At 35.8% G+C, this 19,968-nt stretch overlaps 1 protein-coding gene across 1 annotated transcript in view; it reads left to right on the forward strand.

The window, feature by feature from the left end:
- The window catches only part of LOC138333558 (uncharacterized), a 38,184-nt gene extending 19,013 nt beyond the window's left edge, over positions 1-19,171 (forward strand). The window contains exons 16-23 of the mRNA XM_069282012.1: positions 1,594-2,042; positions 2,352-2,541; positions 3,037-3,116; positions 4,013-4,423; positions 4,660-5,079; positions 5,292-5,413; positions 7,153-7,496; positions 8,728-19,171. Of these exons, the coding sequence (XP_069138113.1) occupies positions 1,594-2,042; positions 2,352-2,541; positions 3,037-3,116; positions 4,013-4,423; positions 4,660-5,079; positions 5,292-5,413; positions 7,153-7,496; positions 8,728-9,652 (2,941 nt within the window). The 3' untranslated portion in view covers positions 9,653-19,171. The remainder of the gene's footprint in view (positions 1-1,593; positions 2,043-2,351; positions 2,542-3,036; positions 3,117-4,012; positions 4,424-4,659; positions 5,080-5,291; positions 5,414-7,152; positions 7,497-8,727) is intronic.
- Positions 19,172-19,968: the final 797 nt, after the last annotated feature.

Raw genomic sequence — 19,968 nt, forward strand, 5'->3', positions numbered from 1 at the left:
CTAGTCCAAATCTTTGATACACTGTTTACAATATAGATTAAATCAAGTTTTTAGCCCACCATCATCAGATGGTGGGCTATTCAAATCGCCTTTCGTCCGTGGTCCGTCCGTCCTTCCGTCCGTCCGTCCGTCCGTCCTTCCGTCCGTCCGTTAACAATTCTTGTTACCGCTATTTCTCTAAAAGTACTGAAGGGATCTTTCTCAAATTTCATATGTAGGTTCCCCTAGGACCCTAGTTGTGCATATTGCATTTTGGGACTGATCGGTCAACAAGATGGCTGACCAGCCGCCATCTTGGATTTTGATAGTTAAAGTTTGTTACGGCTAATTCTCAGAAAGTACTGAAGGGATCTTTCTCAAATTTCATATGTAGGTTCCCCTAGGACCCTAGTTGTGCATATTGCATTTTGGGACTGATCGGTCAACAAGATGGCTGACCAGACGCCATCTTGGATTTTGATAGTTAAAGTTTGTTACGGCTAATTCTCAGAAAGTACTGAAGGGATTGTTCTCAAATTTCATATGTAGGTTCACCTAGGACCCTAGTAGTGCATATTGCATTTTGGGACTGATCGGTCAACAAGATGGCCGCCAGGTAGCCATCTTGGATTTTGATAGTTAAAGTTTGTTACCGCTATTTCTCAGAAAGTACTGAAGGGATCTTTCTCAAATTTGATATGTAGGTTCCCCTAGGACCCTAGTTGTGCATATTGCATTTTGGGACTGATCGGTCAACAAGATGGCTGACCAGCCGCCATCTTGGATTTTGACAGTTAAAGTTTGTTACGGCTAATTCTCAGTAAGTACTGAAGGGATTGTTCTCAAATTTCATATGTAGGTTCCCCTAGGACCCTAGTAGTGCATATTGCATTTTGGGACTGATCGGTCAACAAGATGGCCGACCAGCCGCCATCTTGGATTTTGATAGTTAAAGTTTGTTACGGCTATTTCTCAGAAAGCACTGAAGGGATCTTTCTCAAATTTCATATGTAGGTTCCCCTAGGACCCTAGTTGTGCATATTGCATTTTGGGACTGATCGGTCAACAAGATGGCCGACCAGCCGCCATCTTGGATTTTGATAGTTAAAGTTTGTTACGGCTAATTCTCAGAAAGTACTGAAGGGATTGTTCTCAAATTTCATATGTAGGTTCCCCTAGGGCCCTAGTAGTTCATATTGCATTTTGGGACTGATCGGTCAACAAGATGGCCGCCAGGTAGCCATCTTGGATTTTGATAGTTAAAGTTTGTTACCGCTATTTCTCAGAAAGCACTGAAGGGATCTTTCTCAAATTTCATATGTAGGTTCCCCTAGGACCCCAGTTGTGCATATTGCATTTTGGGACTGATCGGTCAACAAGATGGCCGACCGGTGGCCATCTTGGATTTTGATAGATAAAGTTTGTTAGCGCTATTTCTCAGAAAATATTGAAGGGATTGTTCTTAAATTTCATATGTAGGTTCCCCTAGGACCCTTTTTTATTGTTGCTATCTAATGAATGGCCTTGTTCCAAGTCTGGGAAGCATTTATAATTTATTTATAGATCTCAGATATTGTTTACTAATTTTTGTTTAACTTTTTGTTTTGTTTTTAGGCACCCAGAGTCGAATTTCGCGAACAGACCTCCTAAGAGATCTACATCTAACCTTTCATCAGGCTATGCTACATCTGAACCTCCCGGACATTACCATCAAGCTCCTCCTCCTGTCAATTCTGACCCTATTCAGACACCCTCTCCTTCTGTCAATGACCCCCCTGTCGTCCATCCTCCTCCTACTACAAGATCTAGTGCCCCTCCATCTAACATTCCCCTCACAGATGTGCTTGGATCCCACCAGAGAGATGAGGAGGGAACGTTGGATGTGTCAACGACAGGAGTGAAAGGGAGTTTAGAAAGTGGTGGAGATATGTTTAAATCTCTGGAGACAGAAGTCAAAGATGATGAATTGTACTCCTCAAATTTAGAGTACTCTCCCCCCGTTGATGAAGAGCATCATGGGAGATTAAATGGAGATTCTGACAGTGATAATTCAAATTTGGCAGGTAAGTATTTGTAACCATATTTATTGCACAAATTACATGATTTGTTTTTTTAAAAGAACATGTTCAAATAGTCCTTGAAAACACATGCAGGCAGCAGTTAAATGTATCACATGCCTTTAAAAGTATCATTTTGTAACTTAATTTAACTCATTTGAATAATTAGTAAATTTAGAATTAATTAATTGTCCCATCAAAGCTACTATAATTAATACCGGTATATCATCTGTTCCGGGCTTCGCTGTCATTTTGCAACAGATATTTCATATAGTGTAATAACAAATTACAAAACTCCCTTTGTATAACCCACAGGGACCCTTTCTCCGGGAACCAGTCCTAGGACTCCTGTATTCACCCAGAAAAACATTTACTGGCAATATCAGCCACCAGGGGGCACATGGCAGAAATACCCGGATGATGTCAATCAGAAAATCGAGGAAAAATACAAAAAGAAAGATAAGACAGTACTAATCAAAATGGAGAAAGACAGCAAACCTAGGGAGTTTGTACAATATTATTTTACATTTTCGCTTTATTGATATTTTTGTGGGACATCGTATATGCTCCCAAAAATTTGATCAGCAAAATATTGAGAAATCCACTAGATTGGCGCAATACATTTCGGCACAAGATTATGTGATAAAAACGATCTTAAGTGAAACTCATCTTGAAATATTTTTTTTTTTTGCTCAAAAAGATAAAAACTTCTTAGACTTGTTTCATATAATCTCATACAGCCATATTTGATTTTAGATATTTTCACATGTTATTAGATTTTTTATTATTGAAGAAGTATCAAAAGAGGAAAACGCAGATTAAAAGATCCATCTTTCACATGAAAAACATAGCAATCAAGGTTAACATTAGGATCTCCAATTTCCAATACTTGTACAACATATTTCAAAATAATTTGAGTATTGTGCAATTTAGATATTTCCTATTATTTTTTATTGGATCAGAACTGAAGATCGTGACTCTTACATTATTTTGTCCTCAGCTATCGAATCAAATTTGGAAGTTTAAAACAGACCCCAATAAAGCGTAGTGGAGAACCAGACTCTACCGTGAGGCGTATTGGTATGTAGATCATGATGGGTCATGTGACAGTCACATGACATATGTCTTTTAAAATGAAATAATGATATGCTCTTTCTTAAAGCGACAATTCAGTGTAAGAGTTGAAATTTGCACATGTATTGGAAACAAACAAACAGTTTTAATGGAAGTTAGAGTAGTTGGTATTAATTTGATATGCTAGAAAATGCCACTGTGGTGAAATATGGCGAACCCTGGCCCTTGCCAGTGGCCCCTCCTCAATGGTTATGTATCACATTTCTTTAACCTACCTGACATTGGCTTCTATATGGGTACAGCATGTATTTTGTACCTGCTCAATGGTATTGCTATACAATTTGGATTTCAACATTCTCAATTAAAATACTAAATATTGACTTGGAATTTGCCAATATTTTTTATTTTATGTTTCATGAGGAATGTGAAACAATAAACTTATGCCATATTTTGCTTCATGGTTATGTAACAGAATGAGCCTGACTGAATTGTCCCTTTAATGTTTGTTTTTTGTTTGTTCTTTTTTACAATTTTAGTGCCATTGACCAGTCTTAGATTTGCCCACTTGATCTTATATAAGAATTGTACCTTTTGTATGGAGATGCATGATTTGAAGTCATACAAACTTTTCTAGTTACCAAACAAATTCAATCTTCAGAACTTCTCTCATTAATCTATAACATTCTTCACGCTTCGCGTCTATGATAAAGAGTGTCCTTCTGTTTTTGTCTTATGACTTCATACATATACTGTGAGTAATTGCAATAGTTTAGTTTTGGCAGTGGCTGTGACACTTTTAAAATTTCCTGTGAAAGAGTACAATTCTTTCAAGGTATGCAAAAATAACCTCAAACTTCAAACCAATAGACATGAGTGTTGTATGAAATTTAATTAATTTTCAGAGGTTCCAGTTGAGATCTGGGGAATGGACAAGGAGAAAGTGGACCTATACTTTTCTGCTCTGGAGGATGGTGAAGAAACCCTAAAAAATATCCGTCTGATGGTTGTCGGCCATGAAGGGGTGGGGAAGACAACTCTCTGCCATCACCTCATGAAAAAAGTAGTTCCAGAAGATTTAGAGAGTACTAATGGCATTGATATCTACATACACCGCTATCTGATAGACATGAAGAGCATGAAACAAACATGTCTGCCAGATCGACAGGAAGAAGCTGCCTGTCTTCGACTCGCTAAGGTTGTCGCCAACTTCAAACACAGCGGCAATATGATGGGCGAAAACTTGGTGGTACCCTCAAAAAATCAACCTGACATTGAAAGTCTGTGTAGTCTTAACATAAGCAACATAAGTTCAGGTAAGGTCAAATATTTATAATTAGTAGTTAAAAGGACTGAAAAATTACTATAGATTTATGGTAATACTATTTAATAAACAAAGCCATCTTATGAATCAGATGTTTATATTCAGTATTTTGTAAATTTTAATGGAGAGGGCATTCGTGAATATGCTTAAACTAAACTAAATGGTATTTATCAATCTCTAGATTCTGATTTTAATAATTCAAAAATTAATTTTGGTTTGGTTTTTAAGGTGACCATTCTAGCTCATCCCTATCATCAGAAACTGAGGTCATGAAGATAGGAAACAAGATATTTGACAATGCGGATGAAGGGCTACAGGATCAAAGGTCATTTTCCAGCGACGAGGGTTACATAAATAAGTACCGCCAATCCCGTCCCACTATTAGAAACACTTGGAACAATACAGGCAAGCCGTCGCGAGAGCACACAATCACAAATTTCTTTAAGAATGACATGATGGATGTGATGCAGAAGTCAGAAGGAGAGGACAAGGGAGAAGACAAAGCGTATTTGTCCGTCTGGGATTTTGGAGGCCAGAAAGTCTTCTATGACTCTCATCACATCTTCCTCAGTAAAGATGCTGTCTACCTCGTCTGCTTCAATGTCCACGACTGTCTTTCTGATGAAGTGAAGAAAATGGCAGAATTTGGTAGGTGTATTTGTTTTGGCCCTACCATGGAAGGGGACATAACTCTCTTTGACTACAGTATCGGTCTAGGCTTACTGATGTTATTGTTTCAACCAAATACATATAATTCTTAACATAAATACAGGAAATAGAGGTCTTTCTAGAGTATACATACGTGTACATGAATTGTGATTTATGAAATATTTTCTGAGATGCTGTTTACCGTTTTACAGAACGAGCTGGATTTTGGCTACATTCTATTGGTACATTGTCCACAAAAGCAAAAGATTCTTCTAAGACAGAGTTACCTCCCATTATTCTTGTGGGGACACACATGGACAAAGTAGAGGGAAAGGTATGTTTTTGGGTGTTTTTTTGCCAGAAACAATATAAGAAGATTATATAATGTAATATTTACATTTTCACTGCAACCCCATTATGTAACCTCACCAAATGCAGTTGGCATTATTCAGCTCATAAACAGCCGTGACATCATTTTATTGTGATGTCACTGTCCTTGAGATTTTTGACATGATACAAAATCTAAACAGGCACTCTCTAGAACATCGTAGGAAAGACATGCAACTTACCATGCTTCATAAAATAACACAACAAAATAAACATTAGAAAAGACTTATTTGTTCTTCCAGTACACAACACAAGACATGTACACATATCAGACTCATTCATGTAGAACACAAACACGTATTTATTCTTTTTTCCTAGAATCATAACAGATTGGAATTCCTCACAAACACAAATTCTCTCAAACCCTTCAACTACAGCATACAATTCAGCAATCCTTTCTGCCTATTAATTTTTTTTTTTTTTTTTAGCTCACCATCATCAGATGGTTGGCTATTCAAATCGCTTTTTGTCTGTGGTCCGTCGTCCGTCCGTCCCTCCTTCCTTTCGTCCGTCCATTCCTCCTTCCTTCTGTCCGTCTGTCCGTCCGTCCCTTAACAATTCTTGTTATCGCTATCTCTTAGAAAGTACTGAAGAGATCTGCCTCAAATTTCATATGTAGGTCCCCCTAAGGCCTTAGTTGTGCATATTGCATTTTTGGACTGATCGATCAACAAGATGGCCGCCAGGCAGCCATCTTGGATTTTGATAGTTAAAGTTTGTTATCGCTATTTCTCAGAAAGTACTGAAGGGATCTGTCTCAAATTTTATATGTAGGTTTCTCTAGGGCCCTAGTTATGCATATTGTGATTTGGGACCAATCGATCAACAAGATGGCCACCAAGGAGCCATCTTGGATTTTGCTAGTTGAAGTTTGTTACTGCTATTTCTCAGAAAGTACTGAAGCGATCTGTCTCAAATTTTGTATGTAGTATGTTTGAAAAAATTTGAAAAGCAGAGAAAAGATCCATCTTTCCATTGTCAGACATAGATCATTCTTTGGTGGGCGCCAAGATCCCTCTGGGATCTCTTGTTTTAACACTCACTCCAATTGACATAAACTTCAGCTCGATGAAGGTGGTCAGTACAATATAGATAGATGAATTGTTTATTTATCATGAATGCAAAATCTCTCCAGATGATATTATAAACTTGTTATCAAATGTACATGTGGGTAGAAGTGTTTTACTGCATTCATTTGGTAATTAAGGAAGTAAGAATGCCAACTGGACAACAGCAAATTTAACATGCTGTACTGTCATACTTCTTTAAATTTGCTGTTGTGCAGTTGGCATTCATACTTTCACAAAAGTATATAATTATTCATGAAGAAAAATATCAAGCTAAAGGTGATGCATAGGGTTAAACATGATCAAAGGTCATGGGGAAGGTCAACCATGCTATAATGGTCCTGTGGTAAGGTCAAGTATACCTTAAATATCATGGGAACAGATGAGGTGCAAATGTGTGATTGAAAGGCCATATGGATTTTTTCAATTGAAAATTAAGGCTTATAAGTTTGTTATGCTCCACCAAATTAAGTTTTATCAGGTATTGAAATGTACATGATATACATACTATAACTATTTAACAGAGTGCATTGATCCAATCTATTCTTTTGCGTTCAGATATTGTAACTAGAGATATCTGACCACAGACATACTCCATAATCTGGCTTTCAATTTTCAGGACGAAAAAGAGAAGCATGACACTTTTATGTCAATGTGTGATAAACTTCTCAAACGACCATACCTAGAGAAATTAAAGAACCACATTCAGGGTTACTGTGCTGTGGACAACAGTCACCCTGACCTGCCATGGATAGATGAACTTTGGGTGGACATAGTCACATCTGCCCCTTACCAATCACAGTGGAATAGGGCCCTACCTGCTAAATGGCTGGCCTTAGAGAGGGAACTCATGAAACTCAAAGGTCAAGGTCAAAAGATAATGACCTTTAAAGAGGTCACAGAACTTGACAAGAAGTTGGAAGCTCCAATAGAGAAAGTGGAGGAAATAGAGGTCTTTCTAGAGTAAGTGTTCTAGGCTAACAATATAAATATTATAAAGATTATGTCTTCATTTTCTATGTGGATGTTTTGCTGATACTTGGGTAGATAGACTATGAGGATGACCTTTAGAAGATGGAATATTAGAATGACCTTTGGGAGATAGATTATTAAAATGACCTTTGAGAGATAGATTGTTATGATGACCTTGGGAAGATGGAATATTAGAATGACCTTGGGGAGATAGATTATTAAAATGACCTTGGGAGATAGATTATTATGATGACCTTGGGAAGATGGAATATTAGAATGACCTTGGGGAGATAGATTATTAAAATGACCTTGGGGAGATAGATTATTATGATGACCTTGGGAAGATAGAATATTAGAATGACCTTGGGGAGATGGAATATAAATATGACCTTGGGGAGATAGAATATAAGAATGATCTTTGGGAGATGGAATATCAGAATACCCTTGGTAGATGGAATATCAGAATACCCTTGTGGAGATGGAATATCAGAATGACCTTTGGGAGATGGAATATTAGAATGACCTTGGTAGATGGAATATCAGAATACCCTTGTGGAGATGGAATATTAGAATACCCTTGTGGAGATGGAATATTAGAATGACCTTGGGAAGATGGATTACTAGGATGACCTTGGGGAGATGGCATATTGGATTGACCTTGGGGAGATGGAATATTAGAATTATATTTGGAGATTGAATATTAGAATGACCTTGGGGAGATTGAGTATTAGAATGAACTTGGGGAGGTGGAATGTTAGAATGACCTTGGGGAGATGGAATATTAGAATTATATTGGGAGATGGATTATTAGAATGACCTTGAGGAGATGGAATATCAGAATGACCTTGGGGAGATGGAGTATTAGAATGAACTTGGGGAGGTGGAATGTTAGAATGACCTTGGGGAGATGGAATATTAGAATGACCTTGGGGAGATGGAATATTAGAATTATATTGGGAGATGGATTATTAGAATGACCTTGAGGAGATGGAATATCAGAATGACCTTTGGGTAATGGTGTATTAGAATGAACTTGGGGAGGTGGATTACTAGGATGACCTTGAGGAGATGGAATGTTAGAATGACCATGGGGAGATGGAATATTAGAATGACCTTGGGGAGATGGAATGTTAGAATTATATTAGGAGATGGATTATTAGAATTATATTGGGATATGGATTATTAGAATGATCCTATTATTTCGTACCTCTGTTTTATATAGGTATTTGCACCAGACTGGCAATATAATGTTTTTCAAAGACGGAATTGAAGGAGAAGATATGATGTCTCGTAAGCTGGTGCTTGATCCCCAGTGGATAGTGTATGCCTTCCGCTGTCTCATCACCGACAGCAAGTTCACCAACTTTGACAGCAGTAACCTAGAGACCATGTGGAAGATGTATCATCTGAATGCTGAGTTGCTGCAGCCCCTGGTAGATGCCTTGTGGCGGGGCGATCCCTTCAGGGAGCACAAGGCGATCCTGCTGGCCCTGATGGAGAACTTGGGACTCATATCGCGACCAAAGTCACTCAACAACATCAAGGCAGATGAGAAGGTACAGTACTACATTGTACCCACCATTTTAAGAGAGACCGGTTTTGATTGGATGCATGATGTGTTGGAGGAATCCGATACTATAGCACAGTCGCGGACATTGTGTCTGATGTATGAATTTTTGCCATTTACAATATTCCACAAACTTTTAGCGGCATGTATTGGTCATTACAAGCTAGCGGCTCATCTAACTACAGACATTATGCCTCTACAGAAGGGTTTCGGCTGCTTCATGGTCGGTCAGCACTGGCATATGATTCTTCACTGCAAAAACTCCATGGTGAAGGTGACCATGTTCAAATTTGTGGAGACAGTGGAGGAAAAGAAAATTATGGCCGGTGAGCTTAAAGAAGTTAGAGAATTCCTGGAGGGAGCACTGAAGAAAATCCTTGAGAGACATCAACTGGATCACGTAACATTTCAGTATGGGCTTGATTGTAAGTTTTGGTGTGGGGAGAATGAGCCCGGTGTTATCATGGGGAACATTCAACACGGAGATAGAATGTTGTGTTGTAGGCAACCAAAGCCACATTACTTCCGTAGAGACGACTTCAATCCTTGGTTTGCTCCCCAAGAATGTGACCAAAGTTAATTCAGGACATTCAAGACAATCAAGTATGACTTTCTGGGCATTCGACTTAATCTTTAGGATAATGTTTATTTTGTGTACTTCAATTGAATGTGATGCTCCATAAAGAGATGTGATAAAGACTTACCGAACGTACAATTATTGTGATGTCAGATATTGATTGATCACAAGGCAGTGTTTAGCCACGCCTAATGCTGGCATCACATGCACATGTTTCTATTCAATGTCAGAGCAAACATCATAGCATATACAATACAAAATGCGTTTATTTTGTGTACTTCAATTGAATGTGATGCTCCATAAAGAGATGTGATAAAGACTTAGCGAACGTACAATTATTGTGATGTCAGATATTGATTGATCACCAGGCAGTGTTTAGCCACGCCTAATGCTCGCATCACATGCACGTGTTTCTATTCAATGTCGGAGCAAACATCATAGCATATACAATACAAAATGCGTTTATTTTGTGTACTTCAATTGAATGTGATGCTCCATAAAGAGATGTGATAAAGACTTAGCGAACGTACAATTATTGTGATGTCAGATATTGATTGATCACCAGGCAGTGTTTAGCCACGCCTAATGCTCGCATCACATGCACGTGTTTCTATTCAATGTCAGAGCAAACATCATAGCATATACAATACAAAATGCGTTTATTTTGTGTACTTCAATTGAATGTGATGCTCCATAAAGAGATGTGATAAAGACTTACCGAACGTACAATTATTGTGATGTCAGATATTGATTGATCACCAGGCAGTGTTTAGCCACGCCTAATGCTCGCATCACATGCACGTGTTTCTATTCAATGTCGGAGCAAACATCATAGCATATACAATACAAAATGCGTTTATTTTGTGTACTTCAATTGAATGTGATGCTCCATAAAGAGATGTGATAAAGACTTACCGAACGTACAATTATTGTGATGTCAGATATTGATTGATCACCAGGCAGTGTTTAGCCACGCCTAATGCTCGCATCACATGCACGTGTTTCTATTCAATGTCGGAGCAAACATCATAGCATATACAATACAAAATGCAAAGTAATGTTTGGTTTGATTGACAGCTGGCGATTTATCAATTGTATTTATAAATGTGAGACACATTTTACCTGGTGTATAGACCCCTTGCCTATAGAGACCAACTTTCCCTTGTGTCTTGAGTGGTCTTTATAGTCAGGTTTTACTGTACTCTATATTTCGTATTATTGTCACTTTCACCATATTTGCATTAGCAATCACTGTTGTGAAATACAATAAATTTTTTAATAAGGTCATATTATCTTATCCACGGAACATTTGAATTTGCTTTATATTTTTATCGCAAAATTATGTGAAAATTTACATCTCGCAAAAATAAAATGGTTTCTAGTAAATGACCTAGTCACGAATGAAAGTGTCTAGAAATGTGACTTGCTTTGCCTATATAGATTTCCTTGGCATTAGGAAATTTGTTCTGCTGTTACACTTGTATAGAAGCTGTTCACAACTTATTCCACAGTTACAGAGCTCTTACAGTATAATTATCTGTGATGTATGTAACCCTGCATGGTCAGTACTGGCTGCAATATACCTCTCTTCAGCTTGATAGGTTGAGTGTCAGACTAGTATTCCAGAGTTTCCAAGTTCAATCCCTAGCAGCGGTAGTGATTAAAATGATATAAATTCACATAGCAATTTTGGGAATAATACTCAATGGTACCTACAAAGGAATCCTTGTGATTCCCGGGGACTTAATGAGGAGTTCATCCCTGGAGGCGGAGGATGTAAACCTAGTCAATACTAGCAGCAATACACCTCTCTGTTAGAGAGAACTTCTTTTTAGCTCAATTGGTTGCATATAACACTATAGTTATCCAGAGGTCCTAAGTTCAATCCCTAGCAGAGGCAGTGATTGAATGTATATAAAATCCTGCTCTCTGTTACATGTGTATCTTACCTTATATCAATATTGGCTTAATCATTTTAGCTCAAAATGATGATTTTGCACAACCTCGATCATTGTTGTTTAAATGACATACGCTAAATTTAATTATCAAGATTATACTTCAGCCAAAATATTAAAGTTGTGAAAAGTAGTTAAATATGAAAACAGCAGGAATATGTATATTAACAGTGTAATTTTTTATTTATATACATAGCAACTGTCTAAACTTTCAAACCATACATTCTGTAACCTCGTGTATCATATATTGAATGATCTGTATTTCTACATAAAATTGATATGATAAAATGTTTCAGCAATGTCATTTGCGGAAAATCAATTTGTTTGATGATTAGGAGTCTTTAATATTTTCTAGGACATCGTTGTACAAGTTCTTGTTGGCTTTACTTAAATGTCTTATTTCTAAATTAGTAAGACATATTATAATAAGACTTAAATGCTTCCTGAAATCGAAACATTGAACAAGTCTTTGACAGTTTTGCTTACATAAAACTGATTATTGTTATAAATACATGTATACAAGTCTTAGATTTTAATGTTTTTTGGAACATTGCAAGTTTTACACTTTTACTTTTACTAACATATTTTCACAAGTGATTAAATTTTGTGTGTTTTAGGGATGATAAGAAATAGTGAAAAAAGAAATCACCACAATAATGTTTCAAATACAGGTGAAGTAAAACTAAAGAGTTCTTTATGGCAAATTGAATTGTGGCGAAAATACAAAATTAAGTTGTTGCGAAACTAAATTGGTTTACAGTTTCATAATATATATAAAAGATTTTTCCTCAAGACACAATGCCGTATTTGCTCATTATTATAGGTATGGTCATAGTTACTTCAGTAAGATATATCATTGTTATGGTGACAAGTCTTTAAGGTTTGGTGTACTCTTATTGTACAAATCTTTGATGTTTTAAAGGCAATATTAATGAGTGATTGTTTTATTGAGTTGTATTGTATACAATTGATAATCTGTTGTACAGGTCCTGAATATAAAATGAATATATTTTACGAGATTTGCATGTAGACAATTTTACAAGTGGTTGAATGTTATTAAAGAATTTCTAGGCCCACTTTCATGTTAAGGAAATTCCTTTAAGTTAACTTAAATTCAAATATCCTATACAGAAATTAAGAAAAAAATTTACGTTAAGTTCAGGGAATATCTGTGTAGCCTCGTAATGATTTCCTATGGGAAATTTTAATTTAAAGATGCTCCACCGCTGACAAATGGTATTTTTTCACTATAAAAAACAGGAGCAGACGATTTAGTATTTTTCTTCAGTTACAAAAGTGACTTACTTTACACCATTACCACCATTGAAAAGTTTGAGCTTCTAATTTTACTTCAATTTAAAAATATGAAAAATAATTAATTGCATCCCGAAAAAATTCCGTGACACTATATCCTATATGGAATGAAGTACTGATTGCGCATGCACCAAAGGCGAAATAAATTATTTTATAATATTTTTTGTGTTAATTAGGAGGCATTTATATACATGATTAAACACCAATTATGGTTCAAATGATTAATATCATTTATGCTCTGTCAGCGGTGGAGCATCTTAAAGGAATTCCTCTGAATAGGACTTATTCACATCCACATGTTACCCAATGCCGTTTGTGTGGGACAAGTATCTCCAGTTGTGATGGAACATAACTCTTTGTAATCTTCTTGCTGAAATGATGTTAGCGCAGGATATCTTGTTTAGCGTCATTCCATCACCAATAGAAACACTAGTCCCGCACAAACGTTATCAGGTATCGTGTGGTATGTGAATTAGTCCCATTAATTAAGGAATATTTATGAAAATGGGTCCAGTGCAAATTGTTTCAACATGTAGGTATAAAAAATTTCTTAGTCAATTTATCATAAGGTAATTTAGCATATTTGAATATTAGATTTATGTATATACTAAAGAGTATGTAGACTAACTCTACATAATGTATATAATAGATTAACCAACAAAGACAATCTTGGTGTTTAATACATACATATGTAACCTAGAAGTAAAACAAATGTATATAATTACCAATTTAATGAAGTGAAACTGTTGTAGTTAACTCTAGCTACGGTACCATTCATTTTTATCCCCCGCCCAACGAAGTTGGCGGGGATATACAAATGGGGTCCGTCTGTCTGTCCGTACAAATGGTTTCCGGAGCATAACTCTAAAACCAGTGGAGATATTTCCATGAAACTTCATACACACATTGGTCTTATGGTCTAGTAGTGCCTTTTGCTATTTTTAGGTTTTCATTTTTTGCATTTTTTCCGTAACCATTGAATTATTGCTGAAAATATCATATTTTTGTACCAGATTCGTTTCCGGAGCATAACTCTAAAACCAGAAGAGATATTTCCACGAAACTTCATAGACACATTGGTCTTATGGTCTAGTAGTGCCTTTTGCTATTTTAAGGTTTTCACTTTTTGTACTTTTTTCTGTAACCATGGAAACATTGCTGAAAATGGCAGATTTTTGTGTAAGAATCGTTTCCGGAGCACAACTCTAAAACCAGCAGAGATATTTCCATGAAACTTCATAGACACATTGTTCTTATGGTCTAGTAGTGCCTTTTGCTATTTTTAGGTTTTCATTTTTTGCACCTTTTCCGTAACCATGGAAACATTGCTGAAAATATCATATTTTTGTACCAGGTTTGTTTCCGTAGCATAACTGGAAAACTGCTTGAGATATATGCACGGAACTCCATAGGCACGTTAGTCTTATGGTCTAGTTGTGCCTTTTGCTATTTTAAGGTTTTCACATTTTGTTCTTTTTTCTGTAACCATGGAAACATTGCTGAAAATGGCAGATTTTTGTGTAAGAATTGTTTCCGGAGCACAACTCTAAAACCAGCAGAGACATTTCCATGAAACTTCATAGACACATTGTTCTTATGGTCTAGTAGTGCCTTTTGCTATTTTTAGGTTTTCACTTTTTGTGCTTTTTCCTGCAACCATAGAAACATTGCTGAAAATATCATATTTTTGTAGCAGGTTCTTTTCCGTAGCATAACTATAAAACGAGCAGAGATATTTCCACGAAACTTCATAGATACATTCTTTTTATGGTCTAGTAGTACCTTTTGCTATATTTTAAGTTTTCATTGTTCGCACTTTTTCCGTTACCATGGAAACATTGCTGAAATATCATGGTAAATGGTAAATGTTACTTTGCAAAACTCCACCCATCTTTGTGTATATAGTCTAATATAAATGTCAAGGCTGTATACCTGATTCAACAATTGCGGCCCCGCTCTTCTTTAATTATAATCTTTCATTAGCTCAACTTCCTTTTTCCTGTTTTTTTTCATACACATAAGTCTCCACAATCAAACTTACTTCAGCTTTGATATCTCCATTGGCGGGGGATCTGAATGACTATGTCCCTGTTAAATTTAGTTATCTGCCCTTTAGGTAGGCATTCATTGATATTTTATTAGCTTTACATGCAAAAAATTTAGTCGTTTTCTCACTTAAATAAATGCTCATTTACCAGGTACAGGTGTCAAAACAATCAGTTTTTCTTTCTATTGGTAGATAACTAATAATTATATGTGAAAACAGGATGTCAACTGTATTTCATCGGTCATTCTCTATACCCCAGCATGTACATACATTGTATATAATGATACATTTACTTAGTAATTACATTTACTTAGTAATTACATTTACTTAGTAATTACATTTACTTAGAAATTACATTTACTTAGTAATTACATTTATTTAGTAATTTTACACAGCTGATCAACTCATATAGATAAAATGCTAAAGGCTGTGTTAAACTTTCCAAATCTTGGTGTGGATTCAACTGCCAAATATCGCCCAACAAAAGCTCTGCTGATTATTGTATAATATAAACTTTTATTTTACATTGATTACGAAACAAGTTATACAACTTATGCAAATCACTCTGGATGGCCTGGATGTAAGCGTGCGAGGGATCTTAGTGTAGGAGGAAACCGGAGTGCCACGTAATCGGGAAGGTGATCCCTAATCTGTTCAAGTCCGTGATGAGGATTGAACCCTAGATGGCTAGTTAAAAGGCGAGTGGCTTACCTATAAAACACTACACCACCCGATCAAGTGATCTGCTGATTATTTCTGCTCTCTAGTACATGCATGTGTATACTATACATGTACTGTTCTCAATATATATATTCAGATAAAGTTTATGTTTAATATTTTGAAAAAAAATTGTATTACAACTGAAGTATGTTCTCATATTGCTAGTTTGTATGATAATAATTAAGTTATTGAACAAATGCTTTTTGTATAGAGGTGAAACATTGCTCAGGCAGGTTGTTCTGTATTTATCTGACTTCATATTAAATTTCCATATACAGTATTAGCTCAAGTTTATATATTTGAAACTCATGATGCATGCAACCAAAATGTTATTAGTCCCCTGCTGGTAAAACCAGAAGGAAATGTAGTGCTTGTCTCTATCTGTCTGTCAGTTCGGATGTTGATTTTCAGATGATAACTTTAGATTCAGATGTATTTTGTCCAGATGATAAATTTAGATTCAGATGTATTTTGTTGGAACTTTACAGTTGGTAGCTTATGAAGTAAAATAGATTGGGATTAGTTCTACTAAAAAGGTCACTCTTTCTAAAAATAATTTGTGCTTTGGCAAATTTTGGTTTCCAGACAATTTATACCTTGAGAATAGATAGATGGATTTTGTTGACACTTCATACAACCGTAGCTTATGAGGTAACAGCCTGGGATTAAAATCATTTTCAAAATGTTTAATTGTGATTTATATAGGTACTAAAAATAGGTTAAAGTTACTGAATTAGCTTTTTGGGATCAGCATGGGGACAGTTGTAATTGCTTGAGTCTGTATCGATGGCAAGACATTACTCTCACAAATTATTACATGACGTTACAATAAATACTTAGCTGCAAGGGGAGAGAATTCTGTAATATACAAATACAGAATATTTGGTTGTTGTACACATCAAGATTTTGTCTGTTACATCACCAGAAACCCATGATTGAGTCAATGCTCTATCGCGGGTTAAATATGAAAAATTGTGATTTTAACATATTTTATTTTATGAAACAAATATGTTAAATATTGTATACATGTACATTGTATTGATATATGCATTACAATTTAAGAAGAACGAAATGTTGAATGGAATCATCAGCATGTAATATATCTAACTTCTTTGTATTGTCTATATGGAAAAGTTCAGACTTCACCCCTGAAATTTCATAATGGACTGTTCTAGTTATTGATATAGAAGAGTTTAACTGTGTCTTTAGGCTTTCTGTTTGTTACTTTGCTATTTGTTGACATTAAATTGTTGGTGTTTGTGAGTGTATAGTGATTCTAGATTGGGCTGGTCCCTATGGTAGGGTATTCAGCTAGTGTTCAGAGGCACAGGGTCAGAACCAGAACCCTGAGCAGGCAGTGCATTATTCATTTGGTGCCTTTGACATAACATTTTTGATTGAGTCGAATGGTTGACAAACTATACAGAAACCTGGATCGAGTGTTGAGTCTTTGGGGGAAAGGGGGCCAGAGTTTAACAAGGGAGAAATGAGTGTAAGCTGCAATTGGTAGAGAATCTGTCAATTGTTTTAAGATTCCAGGTTTGAGCCCAAACCTAGCTGTGCCATGTTCTGTTTCTCAACTTGAACAGCCATATAGTCTTTCCTAATCTTTTAAGTGTTTTACATGTAGGCTTATAGTCTTTCCTAATCTTTCAAGTGTTTTACATGTAGGCTAAGTTATTAATTAGATTTTCTTCGTAAATGACACAAGGTAAGCTGAAGAGATAAACCTTGAATGGTCTCCACGTAATAGAGAAAGTGTTTGTTTTTGGTTTTTTTTGTGTGTTTTTTTTTTTTTTTTTTTTACTTTTAAATTATTTTTTGTTTCTTCTGTTAGTTGTGCCATGAAAGTTCATGTACTTTGTCTGCTGAGGTCTCTCAGAATAAATTTAAGGCCCCTATGTTATGTGCACTATGCTACATGTAAGACTCTTTCATAAGTTGGGTATAGTTAGGATTAAAGGTATTATACTCTACGCGAGGATCACAAAATATAAAACATGAGACTTGCCAATAAGGCTTACAACATTTTGCGATCCCAATGTTAGAATATCCCTATCCTTCATCACATATGAAAGAGTATTTTATTTTTTTTATTTTTATTTTTTTTTCATTTTTTTTTTCTTACAATTTTACAGTTATGGTATGCCGCCATTTTGAAATAAGAGAAATAAGATTGAAGAGAACTGTGACTGCAAGTCAATTTTCCATACGTGAAAATTGTGTGATATCTTTAATGCAAATTCAGTTGTTTGCATTCTTTCTTTGTAGTAAAACAAGTCTAGTTTATGAACATTACATTAAAATTTTACTGAGAAAATAGTAATTTGTTGACACAGTAACGTCACATTAGGTTGTATGGGAAAAACTAGTATTAATCCGTAGGTACAATGTATGAGCGTATTAACATAGCATTAATTAATTAGAGTGTACGCTATTGTTAGTAGAACAAATATATACGTACCCAGACAACTATACCTTTATATGTACCCCGCCTACTATACCTTTCCACCGGGTACAAAATGGTCCCTATATGGCGTAGTGGAGCACTGCCTCAGAAAATCACTTGGGCTCAGTTTTCTATACTTTGTTGTAGGTTTCCAATTATTTTTAGCGTATTCATGTATTCATACATGTATATTATTTTTGTCCAAAAGAAACATAACGATCATTCTTAATATCTTTACCACTCATAACGTGTCAAATTCATAATTTGTAGACTTGCCGTATAATTTTCCTTCTAAAAGACAATATTTCATACGGTTCAGTTTTATTGCCTAGTAGGTAAGTGATGTCAAACAAGTAAGATAAAATACATACAGACGTTTTAATAATAGTTTGCTTAAACATTTCTTTGCTCCATTAGCAGTAATAGGCACCAATTTTAGCCCTAAAGACGACACCATTATCTGTCTTTTGAGCTACAATATTACAGCTATATTGTTATATGCTGTGGCTATAAACCAAGGAACACTTGGAAGATTGATATACATGTATTTAGATACTACTATAATTTAAATGTTTATAATGTAATTCATGAGTCATTGACATTTTAACATAGTAAGTATAGGATTACACATGTGATGAATTTTATCTTTTATTCTGTCTGTGTAAAAATTGTGTCGTGTCTGTATTATGGTGACCTTTGATAATAACTACACTAGCTGTTAGGATTCATTGTAAGGTCTCGATCCTTCTACATGGGACTTGGCAACATTTTCATTTCTAATGTTTTTTTTAAAATGAAATCTTTTTGGTTCAGGATTTAATTACGCCATTGTTTTTCGGGATGCACATTAATGCTATGTGTGCGCCCCTCTATATGTATAGCCACTATTAACGAATTAATTTACTCTACAATGTATTAATATTGCATTAAATATGAACATTACATCAAGTGTAACCCGTTAATGTTCATGATGTTGAGTTCTTCTTTTGTTTGTCATGTATGCTCTGCCTTGAAAATTAATAAAACAATCAAATATTTCTTGCTTTCTTGTTGATGAATACCAAAAGTCATCGAATATTTTGAAAAAAACAATATCACAGAGGAGGCCCATTACAAAGGTACCTGGCATGAATTTCCAACCAACAGTATAATGTATAATAATTATATCTTTAGTTAGAAAATTGTGCCAGGTCCCTGTGGCCCAGTAGGCAATGACTTGGGTAGACATCTTGATAAGGACATACTGCAAATAGACCTGTCCAACTGTCAGTTTCTGTGGCACCCTAACCATGACAGGAAGGACATCCTCAATACTACAGGGGTTACTATCATTGTCTTCATATCCACTCCTAGACTATGGTAGTCATAATGAACCAGAAGGCATCACCAGAGAAAAAAAACCCTGACCAATCACAGGTCTGTACAGAGATTTCCTTTGAATGTCACAGTGAGTGACACCCAACTTCAATGCTGTTTTGTGCTGTTATTGAATTCTTTTGATGTACATCAAAGGACCAAACTACCTGTCTCCGCTGTTGTTGCACACAGAGTCTTCAGTTTTGCGATGACATACTCCAGGGGTTTTGTGTTTTTCATCTGACGCGAATGACCTGTTGTCATCATGCATTGTCCGTCGTCGTGCTCTGTGCGTAAACTTTTCTTTCAAACTACTTCTTCTCAATTACCAAAAGGCCCAGGATACCAACATTTGACCTGTAGCATGCTGGGATAAAAGGCTACCAAGTTTGTTCAAATGAATGACCTACATTTAAGGTCACAGGGGTCAAAAAGGTAAAACTTAAAACAACTCTTTGTAAATAACTTAGAGGCCTAG

The sequence above is a fragment of the Argopecten irradians genome, chromosome 10 (genome assembly GCF_041381155.1).
Source record: "Argopecten irradians isolate NY chromosome 10, Ai_NY, whole genome shotgun sequence".
Lineage (NCBI taxonomy): Eukaryota > Metazoa > Mollusca > Bivalvia > Pectinida > Pectinidae > Argopecten > Argopecten irradians.